Genomic DNA, 25,000 nt, shown 5'->3' with positions numbered 1-25,000 from the left:
TTATCTATGGCCAAATGGATCAGTTAAAAGAATTGCTACGAAACTTCACAATGGGAAGCTGAAAACTTGTGTGACCTTCCCTAGCGTGCAAGGACTCAGTTTAGACGCGTTAAGTATAAAAGTCATAGAAATTTTGGTTTCTATATTACAGTATATTAAAACCGAGCCGAGATAGCCTTTGTATCATCATTTGCTCGTGTGGCCTTTTAACCTGTCGACCTGTCTACCTCGCTCCTTGTCAGTCATCAGAGAGCAACCAGTTCCCACATTTCAGAATAGATTATTCAAGTTTCCTTGAAAGTCTTCCGGATGAACCTAGACCCAGAGTGACCGGTCATCTTAGCGACACGCTGTCTGGCACTTTGTGGTTAGTCCCGGAATCAGTTCTGATTTCTTTCCTTTTTCATCAGCTGCGACAGATAAAATCTAAGCCCTTGTAGGGGAGGGCCTGGCCGCGGTAATGCCCCATATGTATTATTATTATTATTATTATTATTATTATTATTATTATTATTGGTGACGAAATCCACAGACTGAGATTGAGAATGAGAATCGATCAGGTTCTCGAAAGCTCTCGTATGTATATATATTTCTAATATATATTTACATTTCCACCATTGTGGATTTCTTCACCATTTTAGTGACTCGTGCTGTATGAGATTTTTAGGAATTATTATTATTATTATTATTATTATTATTATTATTATTATTATTATTATTATTATTCACAATTTGCACATGTAAAATAAACTTGCAAGGTTGTTATCTTAATGAAATCTTCTACAGATGAAATAATAGTAATAGATGAGTTTTGGTTCTGTTTTCCGGGAAATAAACCCACTAAAACTCAACTGTATACATACGATGAGCTTCATGTATGAAAACCTGGAGTTATACCAAAAAGAAATATTAGAAGCAAGAGGATTGACGTCAAAAGAAGTTCGTCATAAAAATACTGAAAAATTGGATGACATCACTCGTTACGCTTACCGGAAAAAGTCGCTAAGTTTTTGGAATAGTTCGATTGTTTATGCTGCTGTTATAGTTGTGGTTGTTGTTCGTGAACGTGTTTATTTTATTTTTGATAATTTTTAAATTTTGGAAATATAACAATAGTCATTTAAATTCTCTTCGAAATTTTGGAAATATAACAATAGTTATTTAAATGCCAAACTGTGGAATGCGGTTAAGGTCTGAAGACTTTAATATGAAACACCAAATCCAGAAAGATCTTTAACCTAATAAGCAAGTTTCCACAAAATAAAATATCCATATCTGAAAAGGGAGAATTGATTGACTGTAAATTATTTGGCGTCCCAAGTACCAAGGTCACTGACTTCGAGTGACAAAGAAACTTTTTTCCATGTTGACACGCTGAAAACAGTATCAGAAAATAAAAGTAATTTCAAAAAGAAGTAAAACACATGGCGTCCTCTCTCTCTCTCTCTCTCTCTCTCTCTCTCTCTCTCTCTCTCTCTCTCTCTCTCTCTCTCTCTCTCTCTCTGTGAAGAACATATTGCCCACGATAGATAACTGTCGAAGGGTAATAACTTAGAATAAAAGCAAGTCACAGTCATGGGACCTATCACTTGATACCATAAGCAGTATCTTATTACGGGATATTTCCAAAGGCGGTTTTCAATTCAGGGTATTTTGAGTTAGCCAGAAGCCGGGCCGCTTCCTTTAAATGGTATTAGCCACATCCCGTCAAGATCACATGCCCAGATACCCAAGGTCGAGTAGTCACTACTGTCAGGAGATTTCGAGTTGTTTACATGTTTTTATAATAATAATAATATTAATATTATTATTTTTATTATTATTATTATTATCCATCGTAAGTACACATTCATAGAAATCAAACAAAAACGGTCAATAATAATAATAACAATAATAATAATCAGAAATCAAAATTACCATATTAAATTTTTAAAAACGGAATTCCAAACTAACGAAATCTATTTCTGTCAATATACAGACACTTCCTGAAGAGTAAATGTTTTTCGGCTGACTGCAAGATGGATCATAAAACATAATTGGTACATAAACTCTATAACATATAATAACCATCACTGTTGCATATTATTGTCATTATTATTGTTATTTATTATTATTTTCGGTATTCTACTGGGACTGAATTTTGAAAAGCATTTTATCTTAAAATTCTAATCAGTCCCTTTGCTCCGGATTCCAGCTGCTGCTTTGGGAAAAACTCAAGACTTTTTTTTTTCTCTCTCTCTCTCTCTCAATTTACCCTGGGCGCAGCTGATAACAGATTTTATTTATATCCTTTTAGAATGGACGAAGACGCCAAGGTCATCCACGTGGTTTCTCTTTGCTTGTGCTTATGGTGCTGGCAGCTGCCTGACGAGAGAGAGAGAGAGAGAGAGAGAGAGAGAGAGAGAGAGAGAGAGAGAGAGAGAAGAGAGATGAAGCAACCTCGTTTAATCGCGAGAAGTTTGCACATCTAGAGTAAAAAAAAAATGTTGAGAAAGAGAGGTGGTCAGTGATAAAATCTAGTAACGTATTTTTGGTCACAAGGTGACTTGGGTAACTTGTCAATTTTAGTTTATAATTTTGCGGTAGTATTAGGTTCTCACCTATATTGCTTCAACTAATATTAATATATTTACCTCTTGTTATTTTATACGGTCAGTATAATAATTTTATTTTTCACGTTTGTGAGCTTGGGTATTTACTTGAATAATAACATTGTTCTTGTGCTTTTGGTAGCGTTACTACAGTGTGTACTAACCGTGACACAGACAGGCACAGAATTATAACCTACATAGAAAGACTGTGTAGGGGGTTAGTGCTGTCAGTGCCCTCACGCGGCGTTACTTGAGGTTCTTTTGGCGTCCTTCCTTCGGCAACCTTCCTTTTTCCTAGCTGCAACCCCTCTTCATTCTTCTAACAGTTGTCTTGATTGCACCTCCTTTCACCTATCTTTCTTCAATCTTTTAGCGCTGATTGAAAAAAAGAGTTAAGTATATCTTACCCCACTGAGCTGATTAACTAACAATTGTCTCATAGTGAAACTGCCCGAACCACATTATGACGGTTTTTGACCTCCTGTTACAAATCCTTATTCTATTCTAAACTTTGTGTCTCGTTACAATTTTCTAAGCGTTTAGTACATTGTTTATTAATCGCTGATTGAAAAAACTACATTGTTAAATCGTGTCTGTTACTATTATCTTAGTTTAACCTAGACCACTGAGCTGTTTAACAGCTGTTACTAAGCGTTAGATTGTTTGGCTGGCCTACATTGTTTGTTAATCGTGTCTGTTACTAGCGTTACTACAGTACATTGTTTATTAATCGTGTCTGTTACTAGCGTTACTACAGTACATTGTTTGTTAATCGTGTCTGTTACTAGCGTTACTACAGTACATTGTTTATTAATCGTGGCTACAGTACATTGTTTGTTAACCACCTTACTACAGTTTGTTTATTAATCATGTCTGTTACTAGCAACGGGACCTTACAGCGTTATTTTGGAATCCTGTTAACGTTACTACATTGTTTATTAATCGACGAGAAATTAGTTTATTAACCTTACTATGGGTTTGTCCCAGCGTTACTTGGCCTTGGACCGTTAAATTGTTTGTTAATTCTTATTCTAAAATCTATTGTGTTTTTAATCGTGTCTGTTACTAGCGTTACTACATTGTTTATTAATCGTGTCTGTTACTAGCGTTACTACATTGTTTATTAATCGTGTCTGTTACTAGCGTTACTACATTGTTTGTTAATCGTGTCTGTTACTAGGGTTACTACATTGTTTATTAATCGTGACACAGACAGGCACGGAACTATAACCTACAGAGAAAGAAAAGCTAAACGAAAAATCCTCTGAGTCCAAACACTCAGCCAAGCCAGTCTCAGCCTCCCGAAAAACCAGATGTTAGAGAAACTTACAGCGAGCATTAGCTGTTTGATGCAAGCGGCAGTGGGTCAGAATAAGGTCTGAAAACCACTAAAATAAACGGTTAAATAAGTCTTGTACAGTACATCAGTGCTAAATGATAACCACAGGAAGCCTCTGGTCCAATGACATAGGAGGGTGTTTGTACAACTGCGTGAACTTTGACCTCATATTAGCTTGTAGTGTTTTTTACACTGGTGTCTGACACGGGTCTCAGAAGTAGGTCTCCTTCACGGGGAATGAAATGAGCAAATTTATGATATCTTTGCTTCTTACGTAGATAATTATAGCTTCATGCATCATTTACGTATAACTTATAGTTGGGTGTTAATATTTATTGTTGTTCCAGAAATTTATTTCTATTAATCAGTTTTCGTCTATTTTGAAAACTGACATATATATGTGTGTTAAAGATCATACCTTGTAGCATAAATAATATTTTCGGCGAGTGTTTATTTGTTTATTTATTTATTTATTTATGCTGCAAACTTTACGTATGTAAGACGTAACCTTAATTTTAAGCTTTACCAATGGTTTTGTTTACTATTTAACAAATTATTAACTTATTCATTTAAGAAGAAGAATTTTTGCAATGGAATGTCATCAGCGTGTTCAGGTTGACAGTGAGTTCTTTTTTATGGTTGTATTCAGTCTGAGATTCTCAAGTAGATGTCATGGGGAATGGCATAGTATTGTGCTACTGTAAACACGCGTATTTCAGAGTGAAATAGAGGACTGTCCTGGGAACTCTACTGACTAAATTAAGAACTAAGTTCTGTTGTGTATTGTGTACAATATTTCTACAAACACATATATGTGTAATTTGCATGTATTTATTATTTGTGTGAATATGATTGATCTCAATGATTAAGTATGTATAATCACCAACATTTGATTCACATCATAAGATATACAAACTCATTTATAAAAACGTCTAATTATAGTGTTTCACCAAGCATACGTAACCTTGAAACTTCAGTGGACGCGGTTAGAGAGAGAGAGAGAGAGAGAGAGAGAGAGAGAGAGAGAGAGAGAGGGTCGAGTGTTGGGAGCTTTTGCACATCAGTGACGTCACTCCTTGTTAAGACAGCTGATATTGCGAAGTGGAACGGAAGAGCTGTCAGATGTGATTCCCTCCTCTCACCAATCAATAATCAAAGACATCCTTTGGGAGGAGGGCTGCTGCTTGGCCCGGTCCATTTCTGTCCGCCTGTCTGTCTGTCTGTCTTCTGTTTGATCTGTCTCTTCAGTGATAGGTTTGGTAGTCTGTATGTTAATGTGTGTGCGTGTATTTTTTTCCAATAAGCCATTTCCCAAAGCTGAAGATAGATGGATGGTTATAGGGAAAAGTCAAGACATCAGTCAGACCAGCTTTATATATATATATATATATATATATATATATATATATATATATATATATATATATATATAGTTTGTTTATATAGTGTATGCTGCATATATCATTGACTGGTTTTTTGTGTTTTGTCAGTTTGTTTACAGTGTCTATTTCATTTTTTCATTAGGTCTCCAATATTTTCTAGTTATTTTATAGAAATGTTACTGTACTGCGCAGTCAATTTTAAACATTAATTTTTCAGGATTTTTACTTTATTGGGTCTAAATCTTGCATCGGAACTGAAAAGCAAGTTGTGCAGTGTCAGAGACTGGGTTTTTGTGGAGGAATCTTGATAAAACTTGTCGCTAAAGGAACTTTCTGATTCTGTAGTTGACTGAGGTTAACTACGCATAGATAAATCGTTACGTGAGTTTGTTTATATATTCGCTTGTGTATTCCTTTCTTTATTCGTTGAATGAATTTAATCTTTTATCCAGTCCAGTCTGTCGTCACGGATTTCTGTAACCTGCTGTACTGGATTTGCTTGGTAAATTTGCAAAGAAATCATTTTCTGTGAAAAATAACATTTTTTGTATTTCTCGTTATTGATGCTGTAGTCGGTTTGTAGGTTTTAGTGCTGAAATATGCCTTTCAAGACATTTCTGTATTTGATATGATTATGATCAACGATAACAAATATAGTTTGTTGGTCAGCAAGATCGTTGGGTATTACAATCTTCTTCATTTCATTGCTCATGATATATGGAGTCGCTAGAATTATTATTATTATTATTATTATTATTATTATTATTATTATTATTATTATTATTATTATTGCAAGAGGATAACTATCAGGGTACGCAATGAGATTTGTATGTAAACCTTATATGGAGTTTTAGAAACAGCCAGCGGAATGGTACGGAGAGTTAGCCTGGCCAGCACACCTGCTCACATGAACACCTGCACATATACACCTGCGCCAGCGCAAAAACACCTGTGACCGAAGGGCAGGTTTTGTCCATCACAACGTGATCCCATGTTTTTGTGAATACAGAAGCTAAGGGGATAAAAACTCAGTGCCTTTATCTAGCCCAGGCCCGAAGAAGTAGTAACTAGAAGGGAAGTGGGATTTAGTCCTGGATGAAGGGATAAAACCGCCTCTTGAAAGATGGAAGTTTATTAGTTAGGGAAAACGGAACGTTTGAAAATAACTCCGTACTTGGGAATAGAAGGAAAGCAGTCACCGAATCTTTGATTACAAAAAGATGTCAATTTATGATTCGGGGGAATTCTATTTAAGACTGAAGTTAGGAACAATAATATGTTTGATTGGTTACATGTACCCGCACATACTTGATACCCTTATGTTCATGCCTTACATAAATGTGTGTATGTATGTATGTATGTATGTATGTATGTATGTATATAGAGTGTTATATGTGTGTATACACAAAATTTTATATATATATTTATATATATATACTGTATGTGTATGTATATATATATATATATATATATATATATATATATATATATATATATATATATATATATATATATATATATATATATAATATATATATATATATATATATATATATATATATATATATATATATATATATATATATATATATAATATCTGGGCCTAGTCTTCTGGTAAGTAACCAAGTCTATAGTGTAGTTTACAATTGGGCATTACTGCTTACAGTAATTCCATGAAAGTTCAAGTGTAATGTGTCATGTATAAAAAGGTCTCTTGCAGAATCCACGCGATAATGAAACTGAGAAGTAAACAACTTTTAACAGGTTGAGTTCTCTTCAATTGCAATTTAAGTGGAAATATTTTTATATTTACTTTGTTTAGAATCTCTAAAGAAGAACTAATAGCTGAATGTTTGTCTTTTGCAGGTACGTCTATGAGTCAAAATGGGTCGAACTTACTACTTACACGGTGGGTGTGTTTTTACCTTGGATTCTGGGTTGTGATGTAAGGTTTGCTGTGAGTTGTATTTACAAGAATAGGGATGATTTGTAGTTTGTACGAATATTATGAAATTAAGTTGTGTTAGGGTTTATAAGGGGGTTTTAGATAAATTAATCGTAGGTTATACCAATAACATATAATAATGCACATTTTCTTAAGACAAGTAGCCTACTGTTGTTGGAAGAACCTGTAATTTCTTTCTCTATTTGCTGACGTGTTTTCCAAAGGTACCACAACATCTTCGTAGTTTGTGCGTCGTCGTTTTCATATAGGACGTTCATTGACGCTATATCTGGTTGGGGTACGTGTGTTTTCCAATAAAATATCCTACAAAACACATGTTCAGTAATACTTAGTCTTCATTCAGAGTTAGCATTTTTAATGACATTATGAAACTCAGGGGACGATTGAATTGGCCAGTCTAATTCTCGATCTACAACAGGATCAGTGAGATACGGAACATGTCTGAAATGTGACCGAGTAATTTAGTGGTCACGTAAACGGTAAAATTACGAAGCTCCCGAGAGCAGTGCACAACGTAGCACTTGTAAAAATAAGCAGAGGGGGTGAGGCAACATTTCAGCGAAGGTTGCAAATAAGTGTTGGGTCACTGAAAAGGCGAAAAGCCCTTGATTCAGCCATCTCAGTTTAGCCTGCATTTAAGTGTAAACTTCAGAGACAGAGTTTATACACATTCTCTCTCTCTCTCTCTCTCTCTCTCTCTCTCTCTCTCTCTCTCTCTCTCTCTCTCTCTCTCTCTCTCATTTTGTCATCCAGCCCTCCCATTCTTTGCTTACCACTGACAGCCACGTGTTTGACCCGCGGCAATAGTCGAAGCCTTTTTTTCCCAAGGGGACGGTGTTCTGTAGCTGTCGGTGTTCTTGTTCGTTGAATAGAACATCTACGTAGGGGGAGAAGAGCAGCCAGTGCAGTAGAATGGCGAAGTGACGCGAGTTTGAAATACAGGAGGCTGGAACAGCTGGCACAAAGAATTGAATGAAGAAGAAAGAAAACTGTTTTGAAGTGCTGTTCCGTATCTAGTATCCTTTAGCTGAGGGGAGTGAGACATCAATAGCTGATTACAGGCGTTAATACTGCTCGCACTTGTTTAAACTGAGTTGATGAATATAAAATATAGCTAATACCGTAGAGTAAATTAGTTTTGGTAATCACTACCACCGCCGTATTTATTACCACAGTTACTTATTTCTTATGATTTTAACAACAATTGACATTTCGATCTGATTTTTAATGAGACAGGCGTCGTTAACACAACTCTTACTAAATGTCGTCTTATTTGGTAACAAGAATTCGTACTGTCATGGCTCTCGTTGCAAAATTTAATCTGGAAATGGTCTCATCCTTCGAATTCCAATTTCCTTTCCTTATTTCGCCCATCGTTCGAATCCTTAACCCAATGGGTCCCGCCTTAACCGAACTCAATTTCTATTCAACCCTTTGTCTCCACTCCTCCCTCCACTCCTCCAGAGGAATGGCCCATCCAACGCCCCCACCCCTCCCCCCTCCCTATTTTCCTCGTCTGTTACTAAGCCAGGACCCGGTGACATAGAGCGAATTGAATAAGATCGTCGGGGATTGAAAGTGGTGGGGTTTTTGGGGGTGGGGGGTCTTGATTCTGTATTCATGATGGGTGGGGTAGGGAAATACCCCCACAATCCCCCCTCCCTCCGACACACCCCCCGAGTAGGAGAGATGCAAGAGTAGAGAGGGAAAGCTTCTGCAGCGTTGCCATCTCTCTCTGGGTTGGGTATTGGTTCTCGTTATAACCCATTGTTTCTTGCACGAGACCTTAAAGGTTTGTTCACAGTCTATGCAACTTTTATTATTTTAATAAGCCGCATGTGTCATTCTGGACTTAGTGCCGGTACGAATGTATAAACTGTAATGGCAGACTTCTGAAAAGAAATAGGTAAGGGTTGAGAAATTTTTGCATTTCTTATTTCATGAATATGAGCATCCTTTTCCCAGAAAGAATCTTTTCACAGTCATATATATATATATAGTATATATATATATATATATATATATATATATATATATATATATATATATATATATATATATATGCGTATGTGTGTGTGTGTGTGTGTGGCAGGGTGGTATGTGTGTGTTTGTATGTATGTTTTTATAAAACTTTCATTCCATCGACGAAATTAAACGCTGTTGAACGTGGTTTGATGACTATCCACCAGTATTCAAGATTGGTGGTATACATTTATTAAGTACAGTACCTTCGTGAATCATCACGGTTGGGTGCGGGGCTGGCCACCTCATCCCAAAATTAGCTTTGACGTGGTATTTGGTGGGTAACACCTTGAGCCATTTCTGTGCAAAAATGTTGAGAACTGCATCATTTAAAAGTAGGTACTGTTATGCTGGTTATAAATCTCCCTCTGCTGTAAAAAAAAAAGTCGGATATCAGTTCAAAGGAATTTATGTTCATTATTATTGTTATTAGATCTTCATGGTGAGAGGAGGTACCTTTAAAGAATGCAATTGCCAAGTGAATCTACAGTATGTGATAAATCTTTATGCTGAATAGTTTGGTTACAGAAGGAATATTCTTTGGGAAAAACTGAGAGGTTAGGGAGCATTATGATCCGATCGATTTTAACTCTTCACAGATTTTGTGGGAGAGTGGGCTTATTAATTTGATATGCAAACGATTCATATGCAAATAGGCAAACTTGAGACGCTCTTAGAAAAGCCTCATGAAGAAGAAAGGCAAAAAATACTGAAAATTGAATAAACATAGAATGGTTTCACCCTTCCATGTCGGGGGTGTTTGCAGAGAGAGAGAGAGAGAGAGAGAGAGCACTGGGTCTCCATACGAGGTTTGAAAAGTACCTCATACAAACTGAAAAGTTGCGCAGATTTTATAATAAACTGGTCTAGAAAATAATATGTGAGTGAGGACATGGGTTGAAATTTAGTACCGTTCATGTTATACACGTGTAATACGATATATATATATATATATATATATATATATATATATATATATATATATATATATATATTATTTATTTATTTATTAATATATTTACATATATGTGTGTTTGTGTGAATTGAGATATATATACTGTATATATGTTGACATATATATATATATATATATATATATATATATATATATATATATATATATATATATATATATATATATATATATATATATATATATATATATATATATACATACATACTGTATATAGTATAAAAGTAAGGCTCATGTTGTGTTCTATGCTGAAAATATTTATAAATGTGTATAGTATTGTATATGAATCATTTGATGAGTTCCCCTAACTCTCCTTTAAAGTCATAATGAGTGGAGCGCCTCTTGGTCTCCTCCTTACCTCTGGTTAGTTATTGGCTCGAGAGGCCCTTCAAGTGATGGTACGAAAATAAATGCTTTGGAGAGCCTTGGATGGCCATGATTTAGACATGGTCCCATTCAGTCAACCCGGCTGAAATAGCGCAGTTAAATGGCTGATAGAGGAAGGTTTTTATTTTTAATTTTTTTTTTTTTTTGGGTGGGGGTTCTTAAGTTCTGGTTATGGTGTTTTTCAATACTGTATGTTGTTGCAGATTGGAGTTAAGTTTTGAATCAGATTTATTTTTTCTACAGGACTCTTAGTTACATAACTTGTAGATTAAAGAAATGATAATGATCGTATGTCGCGGTTTTCACCATGCTATTCTACATAGAAATTATCATCTATGGTGCATCACTGTACTGTGACCGGAAATAATAAGTCAGAATCCACAGTTATGTGAGTATAAGATTGGGTTTATCAAAATGCTAAAATGATTCAAATGGGAGTTTTCGACCGTTTGTGCGAGTTGGCTGAAGAGGACCGTCGTCCAGACTGTCGAAAGCTCCCATTTTAATCATTTTTGTATTTCGGTAAATACAGTCCTACTCACACACATAACTGGAGTTTTAATTACTATAGAAATTATTATTAAAATACTGTCAAAAATGAGTCTTAAATCAAGGTAGGTCGAGACAGCAAGTCCCGGCCATAAGGACCCCGTATACTGTCCCGAAGCTGGAACCAGGGTGCCTTCGTGCTGCGCTGCCTTCTTACGTTTTCTGTCAGTGGTGAGAGTGAGAGAGGCTGGCCCCTAGCTGGAAGACGCTGCAAGTTAAACCTGGATTTGCTGCCCGTAGATTATTGTTGTTACACACAGGAAAACAAATGCAAGTAAACATTGGATTGCATTATGTAGAAATAATGTTGTTGTAAATTTCTCTATTAGGCGTTGCAGGTCTCATTGTAACCCATTGCCACTCATGCATAGTTACTGTTGTGAAAGATTCAGCTGGAAGTATGATAGTTATCTGTGAAAACTGACAGAAAAAGCAACTAAGTGCCTACTTAGTTCGTAGCGAAGATATTGACCAAAATGAGAAATTAAAAAAATAGTAATTGAGATATATAACAAATGAGCCCTGACCACCTTAAATAAGATATTGAACAAGTCTCTTGTGAAACACATGAAACAAAATGTTTGCGACAGCGGCAGCCCTAGGCAGTGTTCAGCGGTGAATCGGGTACGGGCCGTGACATAGTCATAAACAGATGGACTGATGTATAAACTAATCTTTTTATGTTGTGGCGACTCTCTCTCTCTTTCTGTGTGTGTGTGTATACTCTCTTAAAAGATTATTATTTTACGTAGTAAGAATGTATGCTGATGGCGTTAAAGAAAGACTGTCCTTTGGTGTGTCAGTGATAAAAAATTATTAATATACATACTAGAAGCAAGAGCCGGTGGTGGCACAAGGCGAGTTTAAATCTACAGTCTACGTGCACCGTGAGTGAAAGAATAGGGAGAGCTCGATCCACGAGAACTTGAGAGAGGGAGATTAACGAATTGACATGTGTCACTCAGGTGAGGAAAGTAGACGAAATTGCCGGTGATACTTCCCCCTGACCTATGAGTCATCCGCTGGAAAGTGGGGAGGGGTGGGGGGATGATATGCAAGCCAGCAGGGAGACTTGAAAAGGTGGTGTTATGGGGTCTGTCTGGCCGAGAGGGCGATTGCTGTAAGGCTGAAAACTTGAATAAGATTCGTAGGGGAGAGAGAGTGCGTCCCCCACTCTTTCCCAAATAACGTCTTATTGTTCATGTCTCTTTATATTTATCTTTGGTCGCCTGTTATTGGGATGACCTATTTCCAACAAGTAGCGTACTATTTCATGTGGAGAGAGAGAAAGAGAGAGAAATTTTGAAACAAAGGCGCTTTCTCCTGCCGGAGAAGTCGATGCAGTGATATCTTCGCTCCATCTCCCTGACGAGTATCAGCGAAGGGAAAGGGGGTCGCCCAGGCCCTTTTACGGAAAGGGAAGTCCTTGGTGAAGGGATCTATCCTTCCTGGATATAATGACCTCCCCTATACACATGCATACCTTACCCTGTGTCCCCTGCTATCCTCTTTTTATTTTCTTCTCTTGCGTCCCGTGTGTACTCTCCCTGTTGTCTGCAATTCGTCTTTTGCAAATGGGACTTTTGATAATAACCGTATAATTCTGAATCTGTGCAACTCAATAATCTTGTTTTTCTACTCATCTTCAATTTAAGAAACCCACCTCCTCTAATTTCTATTATTTTCATCCAGTTCATCTTACTTATTTTATATTCGACACGTAGGTGAGAGTTTTAATAATGCTAAAGGAGATAAACTTAGTGTTATGTACAGCAGGCTCTGTACTAGGTTAAAGTAATGTTGGCAACCATTACATTATAAAGAGAATATATAAAAAAGATGACGATTGTGCCAAGTAATCCTATGAATGTAAGAGCAAATTTGTACGGCTGAACAAGAGAATATTCCACTTTCCCTTCCCTCGTTGGGTTGCAAAAGTAGAAAGGAGGATAGGTGGGCGTGTCTCCTTACACACACAGAGAGAGAGAGAAGAGAGAGAAATATGCTTTTGCAGAGATAGAAAAATTGACCTGGCCTCATTATGTTGTGATGATGTATTTATGACTGTAATTTTCCCCATTGTTTCTTTTGTGCATTATACCATGTATGTTTATCCGGGTGTGTAGAGGGAGATATGTTGCAGAACGTTGTTTCTAGTTATTTTAGACTAAAGGTCAAGCACATGATCTCAGGACACGTAAATGGAATGAAGTTTAATTTTTAAAATTCATTTTAAGGGAAGGGAGCTATCCAGGCATGCTTATTATACACTTAAACAGTCACAGATACACAGGCATATATTTATGTGCATATATTTATGTGCATGTATATGTGCATATATATATATATATATATATATATATATATATATATATATATATATATATATATATATATATATATATATATATATATATATATGCACACACACATTCATACACATACTGTATATATGTACAGTATTATGTCGTGCAAAAAACGTGGCATGGATAATATCAGTATTACTATTACAGTAGTAATATTACATCCCAAATCTTGTACCAAAATTAAAGAAATAAAAACAGTAGGTGTGCAAGCCTTTAGCTTACGGCAGGAAATTCTCTCTCTCTCTCTCTCTCTCTCTCTCTCTCTCTCTCTCTCTCTCTCTCTCTCTCTCTCGTCATAATGGCTGGACGGTATTGTTTTATTGTTTGCAGTGTTCCCCTGAGCAAAATTATCATAATTGCGTTTGTGTGTTTGTTTACAAGAATGGATACCTTTTTAGCTTATTCCTGTTTGACGTTTTTTCTGTGGTTTGTTATTGGTTTGTTATTATTGAAATTATATATATATATATATATATATATATATATATATATATATATATATATATATATATATATATATATATATATTATATACATACATACATACATTTTATATATACAAAACTTTAATAGTACACTCTTCATAATTACGTATTGTGTATAGGTTTTATAGGTAGACAGAATTTGCTACATACATAATTTGTGGTTGTTTTCAAGACTTTAAGCCACGTATTTTTGGCGTTTTTTACTTGTATGTGTGTATATATATGTATGTACGTACATGTTTCAGCCATGGGGATTGTGAAGAAAGTCGATTTTCGGGCTGTAATTATGTATGTTTCCTGAGCCAGGGTTCGATATTCGAGTTGCTACTTCATGTTTTTATCGGCCAGAGTGTATCCGCGACATGTCTCTTTGTATACCCATATTTATCCACTTATTATACGTTCTGATCTCTTATACAGCAGTGTACATGTTTATGAGAGCACATTCTTGAATGCAGATGCATTGTTAATCATAATTGCGCACGCGGTCATGCGCGTTGTCCATGCGAAAGGGTGAATGACGTGTTCGTGTGTACGTGCGTCGATGCCAAAGTATGAGTAACCGATTTGCTGTTGGTGGTGGTGGTGGTGGTGCTGCTGCGGGTGGTGGTTGAGTGAGAGTGTGGGTGAGTGAGTGAGTTACACTTCGAGGGAAGAGGAAGGTGGGTGTCAGTGCAGGGTGTCAGTTCGTGGTGGGTCCTTCTTCCTTTTCTCGGATGTACAGTGCACAGGATTAGTCATTTTTCAAACAACTTTTATGAGGCTTTTAAACAATTTCACGAGGAGATGAACTCCCCCAAGGCAGCTGCCGACCACTTCGAAAAGCAGAGCAAAGGTAAGAGGCAGTTTGAGTGGCTGGCTGGGTTTCCCCTGTCACTTTTGTGATCCAGTTCGAGGTCTGCAAAATGCATATGCAGAAGTTTTTAGTTCAGTCGTGAGTTTGCATATTATTATCGTTAACATTTCTATTATTAGGTAAGTAGGTTGTTAGGATTCCTCGTATTGTCACGGCGAAGAGGCTGAAATTGTCATGCTTAACAAAATCAAGCTCAGAAAACACAGGAGAGAGTTGTGGTCCGTAAATTATACGAATGATATAATTTGAAGGCTGTCACTAAAGATACGGCGAAGAAACCGCATTTAAGTGGCTTCTTATTCGTTGTTTTTTCACGTTCAGGAAGCCTATTATGTAGAAACATGTTTAAGAAAGTATTAGCCTCTAAGATTGTTTCTTGTGAGTGTGTGGATAACTCATAAAAATTAACAATAATCTCTCTCTCTCTCTCTCTCTCTCTCTCTCTCTCTCTCTCTCTCTCTCTCTCTCTCTCTGGGCTTTAGCATTGCCGTGCATAAACGCCTTAGTGTTATGGACGTCTTGTTGTTGTTTTTGTATCCCTGGAAATTGAGGAAGCGAAGGCTGTACGGGAAAACGTAATGATAATACCTATTTTATTATGGCAGTGTGGCGCTGCCTAGATCGACGCCATACATACCAAGTGCATGTTCCCGAGGACCTTAAATGCCAGGCGCCTTTGTAACCTTAAAGTGAATTGTGTTTATAGTTCGCTGTTGTTCCTTTGAAGTGAACCCTTTATACAGAAGGACACGGTGATAGAACTCCATGCACATGTTTGGGTCATGTTTTTAACTCTATGTCGTCGGGGAAGTTTCCGTGACACAGTTGCATTGCACATTGATGAGGGGATAGCCATGACGCAATTTAGCGGTAAACAGGTAGTCCGGATGATGTTTCCAAAATACAGGTCAGTGGTGTATAATTCTGGATATGTGTCTGGGAAGCATTTTACCTGTATGAATTTGCGGATGCTTCTAAAACTCAGTTGATCCGTTATTTCCATGACAGTTCTTTTGCAGAAAGATGTTGCTACAACCTATTCTCCTTTTTTCTGACATGTATGCATACATACATATACAAGAGATAAATAACCAAGTAAAAATAATTGTAGCTACATTTCATATATGTACATATATTTATATGTACGTGTGTATGTATGTATGTGTGTATATATATATTATATATAATGTGTGTGTATGTGTGTGTGTGTAAAATACTGATATGTTTCCTCGTCGGTTCATCTGGATAGGTAGGGCCTGTATCCACGAGCCTGTAAATTTGAGGAATGTCGCCATGCGTCATGTGTTTTTCGGGCTGCATGGGGAATTAGGATGAAGGGGTAGCGGGGAGAGTGGGCCGGGCGTAGGGAGGGGAACCCCGTCTGCTTGAAGGGAGTAAGTATAATCGAATTAGCTACATGCACGCGAATATGAATGTACGCTTGTTTGCGCACATGTGCATGTGCTTACGTGTACAAGTGTGGTTGACTCACCTACACAGATACACACACACACACACATACACACACACACACACACACACACATATATATATATATATATATATATATATATATATATATATATATATATATATATATATATATATTTATTTGTGTGTGTGTGCATGTGTACTTACGTGGGTACGTACGAGTTTAGAAGAACAAGAAATCTATTAATGCTAGTTATGTTTTTTTATTAAGTTATACAGGTTGTGCTGTTTAATTAGTTTTTATGCTACCTTGTGCGCGTGAACGCGTGTATTTCTTATACAAATATGAATGTTGTAGTGTAATGCGTGTTTTTGTTTACATAGTGTGTATGAGTATGTATTCATCCAAGGTGATGAAAACCTCCGGAAAAGGCCGAGGAGGGAGGACGGTAGAGGAGAGTGTGAGGGTCCCCGGCTATTAGGAGGAGGAATTGAAGAGTCTCCTCAGGAAATGAAAAATTAGGAACGCCAAGCGAGTGGTTTACGAGTTGTTGAAACATTCGGGCCCGAAAGACGCCGAGTGAGCGGAGCATAACCTAGCTGCTCATAAGAAGATGGAGGCGCATGAAAAGCCCGTCGGAGGAGATCCCTTCAGCTGCAGCGCGTGATTCAGGACTTTTCAAGACTGCGCAGCGCCTGCCTATATACTGTAGCAGCCCTGAATCCACGTGCTTCCTTCCAGGAGTATTGCACTTTATTAATCCCGTTTCCTGGGTCCCAGGCTTCGTTCTGTGTGAATGGTCTCATGTTTGGAAAAGTGATAATGACTTATTTTCAACCGGAGATTATTTCTCATCTCATGGGCCGTCTGGTCTTAGAACTCTGCTTATACTCTAAAAAAATTTCAAGGAATTCAATGTGATTTTTTATCATTTTATGATGGTAATTTTTCCTATTGCTGGTTTAGGGGCAGTATGCAGTGACATTAGGTGACACTTTGTCCATATGTTTACCCATGAAATATATGTTAAATAGAGGTAAGACAGCTAATAACATACATACATACTTATAATTTCAAGCTCCTCTGCTTTTGTTTATAAAAGAATTTGTGAACTTCATTAGAATAAGTAACAAGTGGCATTAAAGTTTCAGGATGATGAAAGGTAGTGAAATATGCAACTTTCTTGGATAATATGAGATAGAAAATGCAAACAAAAAGAATATTATTAAATGTGCTGAGTCAGACAAAACCTCTGAGAAAAACGTGAAGTTGGGAAGAACAAGTGAAATCTACTTTTTCAAGGGTATAAATGTGGAGCGAAATTCTCCTCTTATTGAAGGCTCAAGTAAAGCAAATGGAAAGGTTCCACAATGTCTGGCGGCTGAAGAGAACGGTGAAGGTTGCTGATGTCTGAAATTAGCACTGCCGAAATATTTTAACGCGCCAAAGGAACTATTATGCAAGAGAGGTAGCTGCTGAGATTTAAGGAAAGGGACAGTCGCGGCTTTCGCTTAGTGTTGCAGTTTGGTGACTAAAGGTTGGACATTGTCGATAATGTGGAAGTAAGCATGCATGGAATGACTGTCTTGAGATGAAAGAAAGTAAAAGGAACCGATCAAGATTACCTGTAAGTATGGAAGACAGAGTTCAAAGAATTCAAGAAAAATGGGTTAGGTTTAATTATTTTATATTTTTGTGACGTAGGTGGTTTTTGTAGACGACCGGACGAATGCCATTGGGCTGAGGTAAAAAGGAAAGCTAAAGACTGGAATGCATAGCAAAATTTGTAAATGGAGATTATGGTTCATAAGGTTATATAGATGATAATTTATGCGTAGGACCTGCCAGAGAGCAGCACTGATTGAAATAGTGATCTGGGAGGATAAGATCCATGGCTTGAGACGAACGCGGTCTCCCACACGCCAGGCACTTTTACTATTTCAGAAAAACGTTTAGTCAAAAGAAGAGCAATCGTAAGAGTAGGAGCAGAAAAAACGTAATGAGTTAGGGAATTTTGAATCCAAATGAAATGGCTTTTCTAAATATGCGAGTTTCTTGCGTTAATGATCTCACTTTTGCTTGTGTAATATGATTGAAACGTGTCCGCTTTTGCGTAGGTTCATTTACGCACAGACACTCATATGTAAGGGGAGAGTGAATCTCTATATATTAAAATATGTATATATATATATATATATATATATATATATATATATATATATATATATATATATATATATATATATAATCAAAAGAAAAGACTGAAGTGTTTTATATCTCAATGCAAAGTAAAAAAAAGAAAAAAAGGGAGGCGGGGCCAGTTTATTGGGATGAAGGGTGTCTCAAAGATTCGTTTCGACATTGGACATGCTTTATAGTCACCCCAGGCGGTGTAGAGGGAGATAACTCCCTTCCTTTTTTTCACTGGTAGGAAGGGGTATAAATATTATGAAATTTGTGCCTACGACAAAGACGTCGTGAATGATGAAAATGATTAAAATAAAAAATATGATTCTTACAACCACCAATTGTTGAATGAATAGTGGAAGGGATTTTTTAAAATGTTTATTTAGTGTTGTCCTACGAGGGAATGTTGGAGGGAAGGTAAGGGAATGGGGAGTGTTTAGGGGAGGTAGTGGTAGCTGTTTCCTTGAGTTGTTGACAATTTGCTAATGTAGGATTTGTTTACAGTAGTTTTAGTAGCTGCAGGTGTCTGGGTATCGCAGATGATTGAGGAGATACCTTTTTCAACGGGGGATGGAGGGAAGGTAGGGAAGGGTAGTAGAGGGCAGCAGGGGTACGTAATATCGATCAGAGAGAGAGAGAGAGAGAGAGAGAGACTGTGTGTGTCTGTGAGTGTGTGTTTGAGGCACGTCGTTCGTTGTCGTTGGTGGAGTAGGAGAGGAGGTGGTGGAGAGAGAGAGAGAGAGAGAGAGAGTGAGAATCGTTGGCTGTGTTGATCTTGCCGACTCCCGGCAACTCGTCCACAATATCGTCTGTGTGTTTGGATGTCCGTGACGCCCCTTCCGTGTGTGCCAGTTCGGTGCTTCGTCCCTCCTGTGATTTTTATCCGGATGAGACGTGAGTGGCACCGTGATATAGGTGACATGAAGCTCAGTTTACGAGGGATAAAATGAAGAGAGGTAACGGACGGTGAGTGTCTGGAAGTCCATACAGAATTGGCGCGCGCGCTCTCTTCCTCCTCCTGCTCCCAGCAGCAGCCTTTTGCTCAGTGGCTGACAGTTACCACGCTCGCCACATCCCCCCGTTCTAAGCTCTTGCTCTCTCTCTCTCTCCACCCTCTCTATCTCTCCCTCCTATACCCGCCGCCGCCTTCAGCAGATTTTTATTCGGATCTGAGGTGCCATAGGCTGCGCCCTTCGGCCTCGCAGCCGTTAGTGATGGCTAGAGGTCCTCCTTTATCTCCGCCTGGGCAAGGCAATGGATCCGATATAAGAAAGGAAATGCAAGAAACCTCACGCTAAAAGGAAGACTCAGTGTGAGTGAGTGTGTGTGTCGGAAAAGAGAGAGAGAGAGAAAGAGAGGAGAGGAGGAGGAGGAGGAGGAGGAGGAGGCTCGGGAATCGTCCGGACGCCCAGTTTGTTTTCAGCTGGAGCGAAATAAGTATGTGTTTGGAAGTGCGTGTTAACGATTCTTTGCTCTTCATTGGTCTATTGTGCATTTGGCGTTTTCCTTTAGGTTCAGTGATGGAAGGAGGGAAGAGAAGGGGCCTGGATGAAGGCAGTGCCCCTCTCCAGAGGGAGTGACTTAGTGTGCGGCAGTTGTTTCCCTCTAGATCGACTGCCAAGTGGAAAATCTCCTCCCTTATCCTCCCTCCATCCCCAATCTTCCCTACGTTTGACTTCGTCAGTGTTATTTAGATATCTGGGAAAAAAGAGAAGGAAAACAGCGAGTGACGAAGTTCTAAGGAGGAAATGGAAAAAGCGAAATGGGGGGAAAATGGTCTCTGGTGGTGGAAACTGCTGCTAGCTTTCAGCGAATGGGTGATCAGCGAGAGTAGCGAAAGAGAGGAGGAGGAGGAGGAGGAAAGAGCGAGAAAGAGAGATAGAGAGAGAGAGAGAGGGGGAGGAGAGGGAGAGAGCTGCTGTAGTATATTATAGTATAAGAGGCTCTTTGGTGGTTTGTCATTTGGGACAGTCCACAGACAGCCATGGTCAACGTTAGGTTTTTGTGAATGAACTCGAAAATGTCCCACATTGAGCCCGTCCCATAGAGGGACGGCACACAGACGTACAGCTGGTGTTTGATGATGGCTGTGAACCGAGTGGGGAGGGAGGGAGACATACCATCTGCTTGGGCTTTGCCCACACTTCGGGGACAAGAAAACGACAAATTTCTTTTTTCACCATTGTAGTAATTTAAGATAATTTTAATCATAGCTCTTACGGATGTCCCACTGAAAACGAGCATAGATCTTAAAAGTATGTTTCGTGTACATTTGCGTCAAGTAACCAGTGCTAAGTCATTGAGTACTATTTTCTTGTTACTAAATATTTTATATATAATAATGAAGCCATTCGGTAAATTATTATCTGCTTGTTTTATTTTATCTTTTGATCATAACTTACAGTAGGCCCCATTATAAATGTACGTACGCCTGGATAGGCCGAGTGCGACTAGGACACACTGACTGTGTTCCAGTTCTCTGTGATTTTTTTTTCTATTATTTTTACAGAAATAAAAGATGAATAATTAAGAATTATTTTGCTCAATAAATAGTGTTCCCGGTGCTTTTTTTTTTGTATTGTCAGTTGAATGGTAGGTTCCATTCGTAATTTTTCATCATTATATAAGCATTGTATGAGATGCCATGTAGTGATAATTTCGAAGTGGTAAATGTGTTCAGAGTAAATTGTAAACCAAGTTTTTTTTTTTTTTTTTTAAGATCCTGTTTCATATAAAATTAGTCAACAGAATTGATTGTCGTGTTAGTGGTGACTGTATTCAAGATTTTGTGTCGAGCCTCCTTTCTCTCTCTCTCTCTCTTTTTCTCTCTCGTGACCACGGTGTTCGTTCATGTTTCAGGAACTCTCACTGGGGCCAGAATTTAAAATGGCAGAGAGGTGAAATTTTGACTTTCTAAATGACCTATGTGTTATAGATCGTGAAATGACAAAATAACCTCGTTGAATTGGTACCCTAGTTAGTGATAAGTGATTTTGTTGTGCATTTCTGTCTGAAATAGTATAAGAAACATAAGGGAAAAATAAGAGACCAAAATCAGCCTGTTGAAGAAGGCGGTTGTGCTGTGTCACTATGGACCGAAGGAGCAAAGCTTCTGTAGTGATTTTTGTGGTTTCTCATTTATAAGAAAAATTGAGAATTCTTCATGAAAATGATGACTGCAAGCAGGATGTCACTTAATGGTTTGTTTTTTTTTTCTTTTATTTCGTTTTTTAGTGCTTTTATTTTACATTTGACATTTTTTACACAGCTGTAATTTTACATAAGGCATACTTGTTTCTTTATGAAAGAGTAAAGAGGTTACAAATGTTTAGGCAGGCTGTAATGTAGTTTGTGTGTGTGTGTGTGTGTTCACTTTCATATATTTGTATGCGTGTAGTCATGCTCAACTGCACTTTTATTATTGCTGAGGAACGAGGCCATCAGTATAATAAATGCTTGTGTTGATGCATGTTATGCTGTAAATGTATATATTTAAAACCTGATGTGAAAACTCTGGAAATAAGCGTTAAACGGCAGAAATAAGACTTAGTCTGTATTCTGAATTCGATGATTTGTGTTTCACTTCATTCTTAGAAAGTCAAGGAAAAGGAAATACCTATAACGCTGTGTAGCTTTCGGTATTTTTGGTATTCGTTTAAAAAACACAAACATACATTTTCCGTGTCAGCAAAATATCTTGGGATCAGTTGCAGCTGAATCAATGTTTTTGTTGGTGTATTCATTTTTATCTCCCCATTCCTCCTCTTCCTTTCCTCCCATCCATCTATCCCTCCCTCTGCTGTACCGTCACCTGTCTCGACTCCCCATCCCACACCCTTCCTCTGTTACTGAGACACATAATATCCTTTTGTCGAATTTCTTGAACCGAGCCGGAGTAGCAGATGTTAGGCGTAGTACTTAGGGCGGGCAGCTGCACCAGCTTTTGTCCGTCAGAAAGCAAGTTTTAAGCGGCCATGCTTCCAATACAAACATTAAGTAATAAACTTCTTTATGGTTAGAAGGAAAGCATATGGACAGTAGGGATACCTTGAAATTTTAACAATGATTGCTTACTTGTTTCGTCAACTTGTAGTTCTTAGTGTGTGTGCTCTTTGTGTTTTCGGTCTGTACGTTTCGCTGTGTAGTTCTTGTGCCTTAGAAGTATGTGTAAATAATTAGAAAATTGTACAATGAAAATCATACAAACACAAAAGTATATATTTTGTGCCCGTGTATGTGCTCATGAAAGAAGAATAATGTCTTTTTATAGTGCAACTGGATTAAGTGTCCTTTCCATCTGGAGGCCATTTTAAAATTTAATTTATTCTTGAATGACAGGATGTGCTATGTCGTATACCATGGGTAGCTACAAATGCAACTTTGACTGTAGTTTGACATTTGGGCTTCTGCGTTAAGGTAAACAGTAGCACCGCTTAGATTTTAAGACCATACGATTCCTCATCATGCGAATATTACCTCCAGCGAGAAGTCTAGTTTTAGGTTCGGTTTTTATGTTTGCAAGACTAACGCAAAGAATTTCGTGAATTTATACTGAGATTTTGCTTAAGGTGGGCCTCGTGACCGCCAGGAAATGATTAGGTTTTAGGAGAGAAACGGATATGACTTTTGAAGGGACCATCTGAGGATGGATAATCCAGCCTTGGTGCAGATGTTCCAAGCAGAATAAACTGACACAATAGACACCATTATCATTGCTTGTGGTAACTGAAATTTATTTCTTTTGCTAAAAGAGTCTGCGTGTAGTTCATGTTTCCTCCTTAAGATTGCGTTTGGATCCCGGTGTAACCGGTCTCGTTGATATTGGTGTGCTGAAGTGTTACTGTGTTGGCCGAGGTTTCAAGTTGTGTCTGGAATCTTGAGTTATCTTTAGGTTGTGGTCCAGATATACAGTGTATTGTATTTATATGGTTTGAGGTATCCAAACCGTAAGGTCTTTAAGACAACAAATGATATTTCTTTGAGACTTAATACAGAAATCCGTTTTGTAAGTAGATACAGTGATTACTAAGGCGCGACTAGTCTTCCGTAGTGAATCCTATGACAAGCACCAGACTGAGAATACAATTGTTATGTGAAAGAAGTATGTAAAGCATATCGAGTTCGTGTGTGACTCTCACAAATGGTTTCAAATTATGAATATTTCTGCCCAAGAGTTAGGCCTATACTGAGTACAAGCGTCAAGCCCATGTAAATGAGGATAGAAAATACTGCCAACTTGTCTTAGTCAGTATTACAAAACCAGTAGGTGTTAAGAGTAAGAGTAACAGCAAGGACCCGAAAATGCATGCTCACGGTTACACTAATTTAAGCGGAAGGTTTGAAAACATGATTTTTCATACGCAACTATCACATTTTCATTGAAATTAATTTCTCAGTAAGAGGCGATGGCGTTCTGACAGCCTCAGTCATAATATTTGTAAATGATCGTATGATAATTTCTAATTAAGGACGAGTGCTACCATTGTGTTCCGAGTTTATTGACACTGACATTCAGAAGCTTTAAGGAGAATTCATATTAGATATGCCCATAATTACGATTCCTATGCAGTGGCAATGCCGTCACCCGTATAAGAAGTTATCTCATAGTGTTATTAATTTAATGGCAGTGCTATTGAAATTTTAGTTGTGTTAGGCTAGTTATTGTTATGAAGTGAAATATGAGAAGGATAAACTTTTAAGTGCAAGATATATTATTCGGGACTCAATCATTATGAGACTTTAATTTCAACATATTACGTTATGATCAATCGAGTATTTGCTATTAAGATATTTAAACTCATATGCACTTGTACGTATGGACACAGACATTATATATATATATATATATATATATATATATATATATATATATATATATATATATATATATATATATATATATATATAGTATATGTGTGTGTGTGTTTGTGTATATACCGTAACCTTACAAATGTATTATCACATCTATGATCTATAGAGTGTTGGTTTCAGTAGAATCTGGTGACTCGGGCAGGTCTATGCATTTCGAAGTACATACATCAATGAGCATTATCCATAGACTCATGAAGACTCTTGCATAGGTAAATATGTTCCAAAACCATTGTGTATGACTTGAGCAAGTATTTACTTTCAGGCCATAGGCAACGTCCATTGGCTTTATCAGTCCCGTGTGTGACTAGCACAAGAGTTTCAGGATCTAAGCAGCATGCAATAATGCGTATGTGGCGTAGGCCCCGAGACGAGCGTCATTGATTCCAATGAGTTACGTGACCAGCGCAACATGAGTCAGTCTCGATTTGGCTGGAGATTATGTCTGCTGTGCAGATGAATTTTACATCTCTCTCTCTCTCTCTCTCTCTCTCTCTCTCTCTCTCTCTCTCTCTCTCTCTCTCAGATTTTTATGTTTAGTGTTTACTCAGTAAGACAAAACCGTCACAGTGTCAAAGCGTTTGCTTGTTCGTTGAG

At 37.6% G+C, this 25,000-nt stretch overlaps 1 protein-coding gene across 12 annotated transcripts in view; it reads left to right on the top strand.

Annotated features, from left to right (window-relative positions):
- LOC136836061 (SLIT-ROBO Rho GTPase-activating protein 1-like) overlaps positions 1-25,000 on the top strand; it is a 797,683-nt gene that overhangs the window by 570,126 nt on the left and 202,557 nt on the right. For 3 of the 12 annotated variants that reach the window (XM_067099987.1, XM_067099985.1, XM_067099981.1), the window contains exon 1: positions 14,684-14,895. The exons of 6 other annotated variants lie outside the window; for them this stretch is intronic. In XM_067099987.1, coding sequence (XP_066956088.1) covers positions 14,847-14,895 — 49 coding nt within the window. In that variant the 5' untranslated portion in view covers positions 14,684-14,846. Of the gene's footprint in view, positions 1-14,683; positions 14,896-19,579; positions 19,987-21,394; positions 21,736-25,000 lie in introns of those variants that run through there. 3 more of the 12 variants (XM_067099968.1, XM_067099969.1, XM_067099983.1) reach the window with 3 other exon arrangements.

This window comes from Macrobrachium rosenbergii, chromosome 56, assembly GCF_040412425.1.
Source record: "Macrobrachium rosenbergii isolate ZJJX-2024 chromosome 56, ASM4041242v1, whole genome shotgun sequence".
Classification (NCBI taxonomy): domain Eukaryota; kingdom Metazoa; phylum Arthropoda; class Malacostraca; order Decapoda; family Palaemonidae; genus Macrobrachium; species Macrobrachium rosenbergii.
The sequence above is the reverse complement of the archived record's forward strand: the minus strand, read 5'-3'. Positions and strand labels throughout refer to the sequence as shown.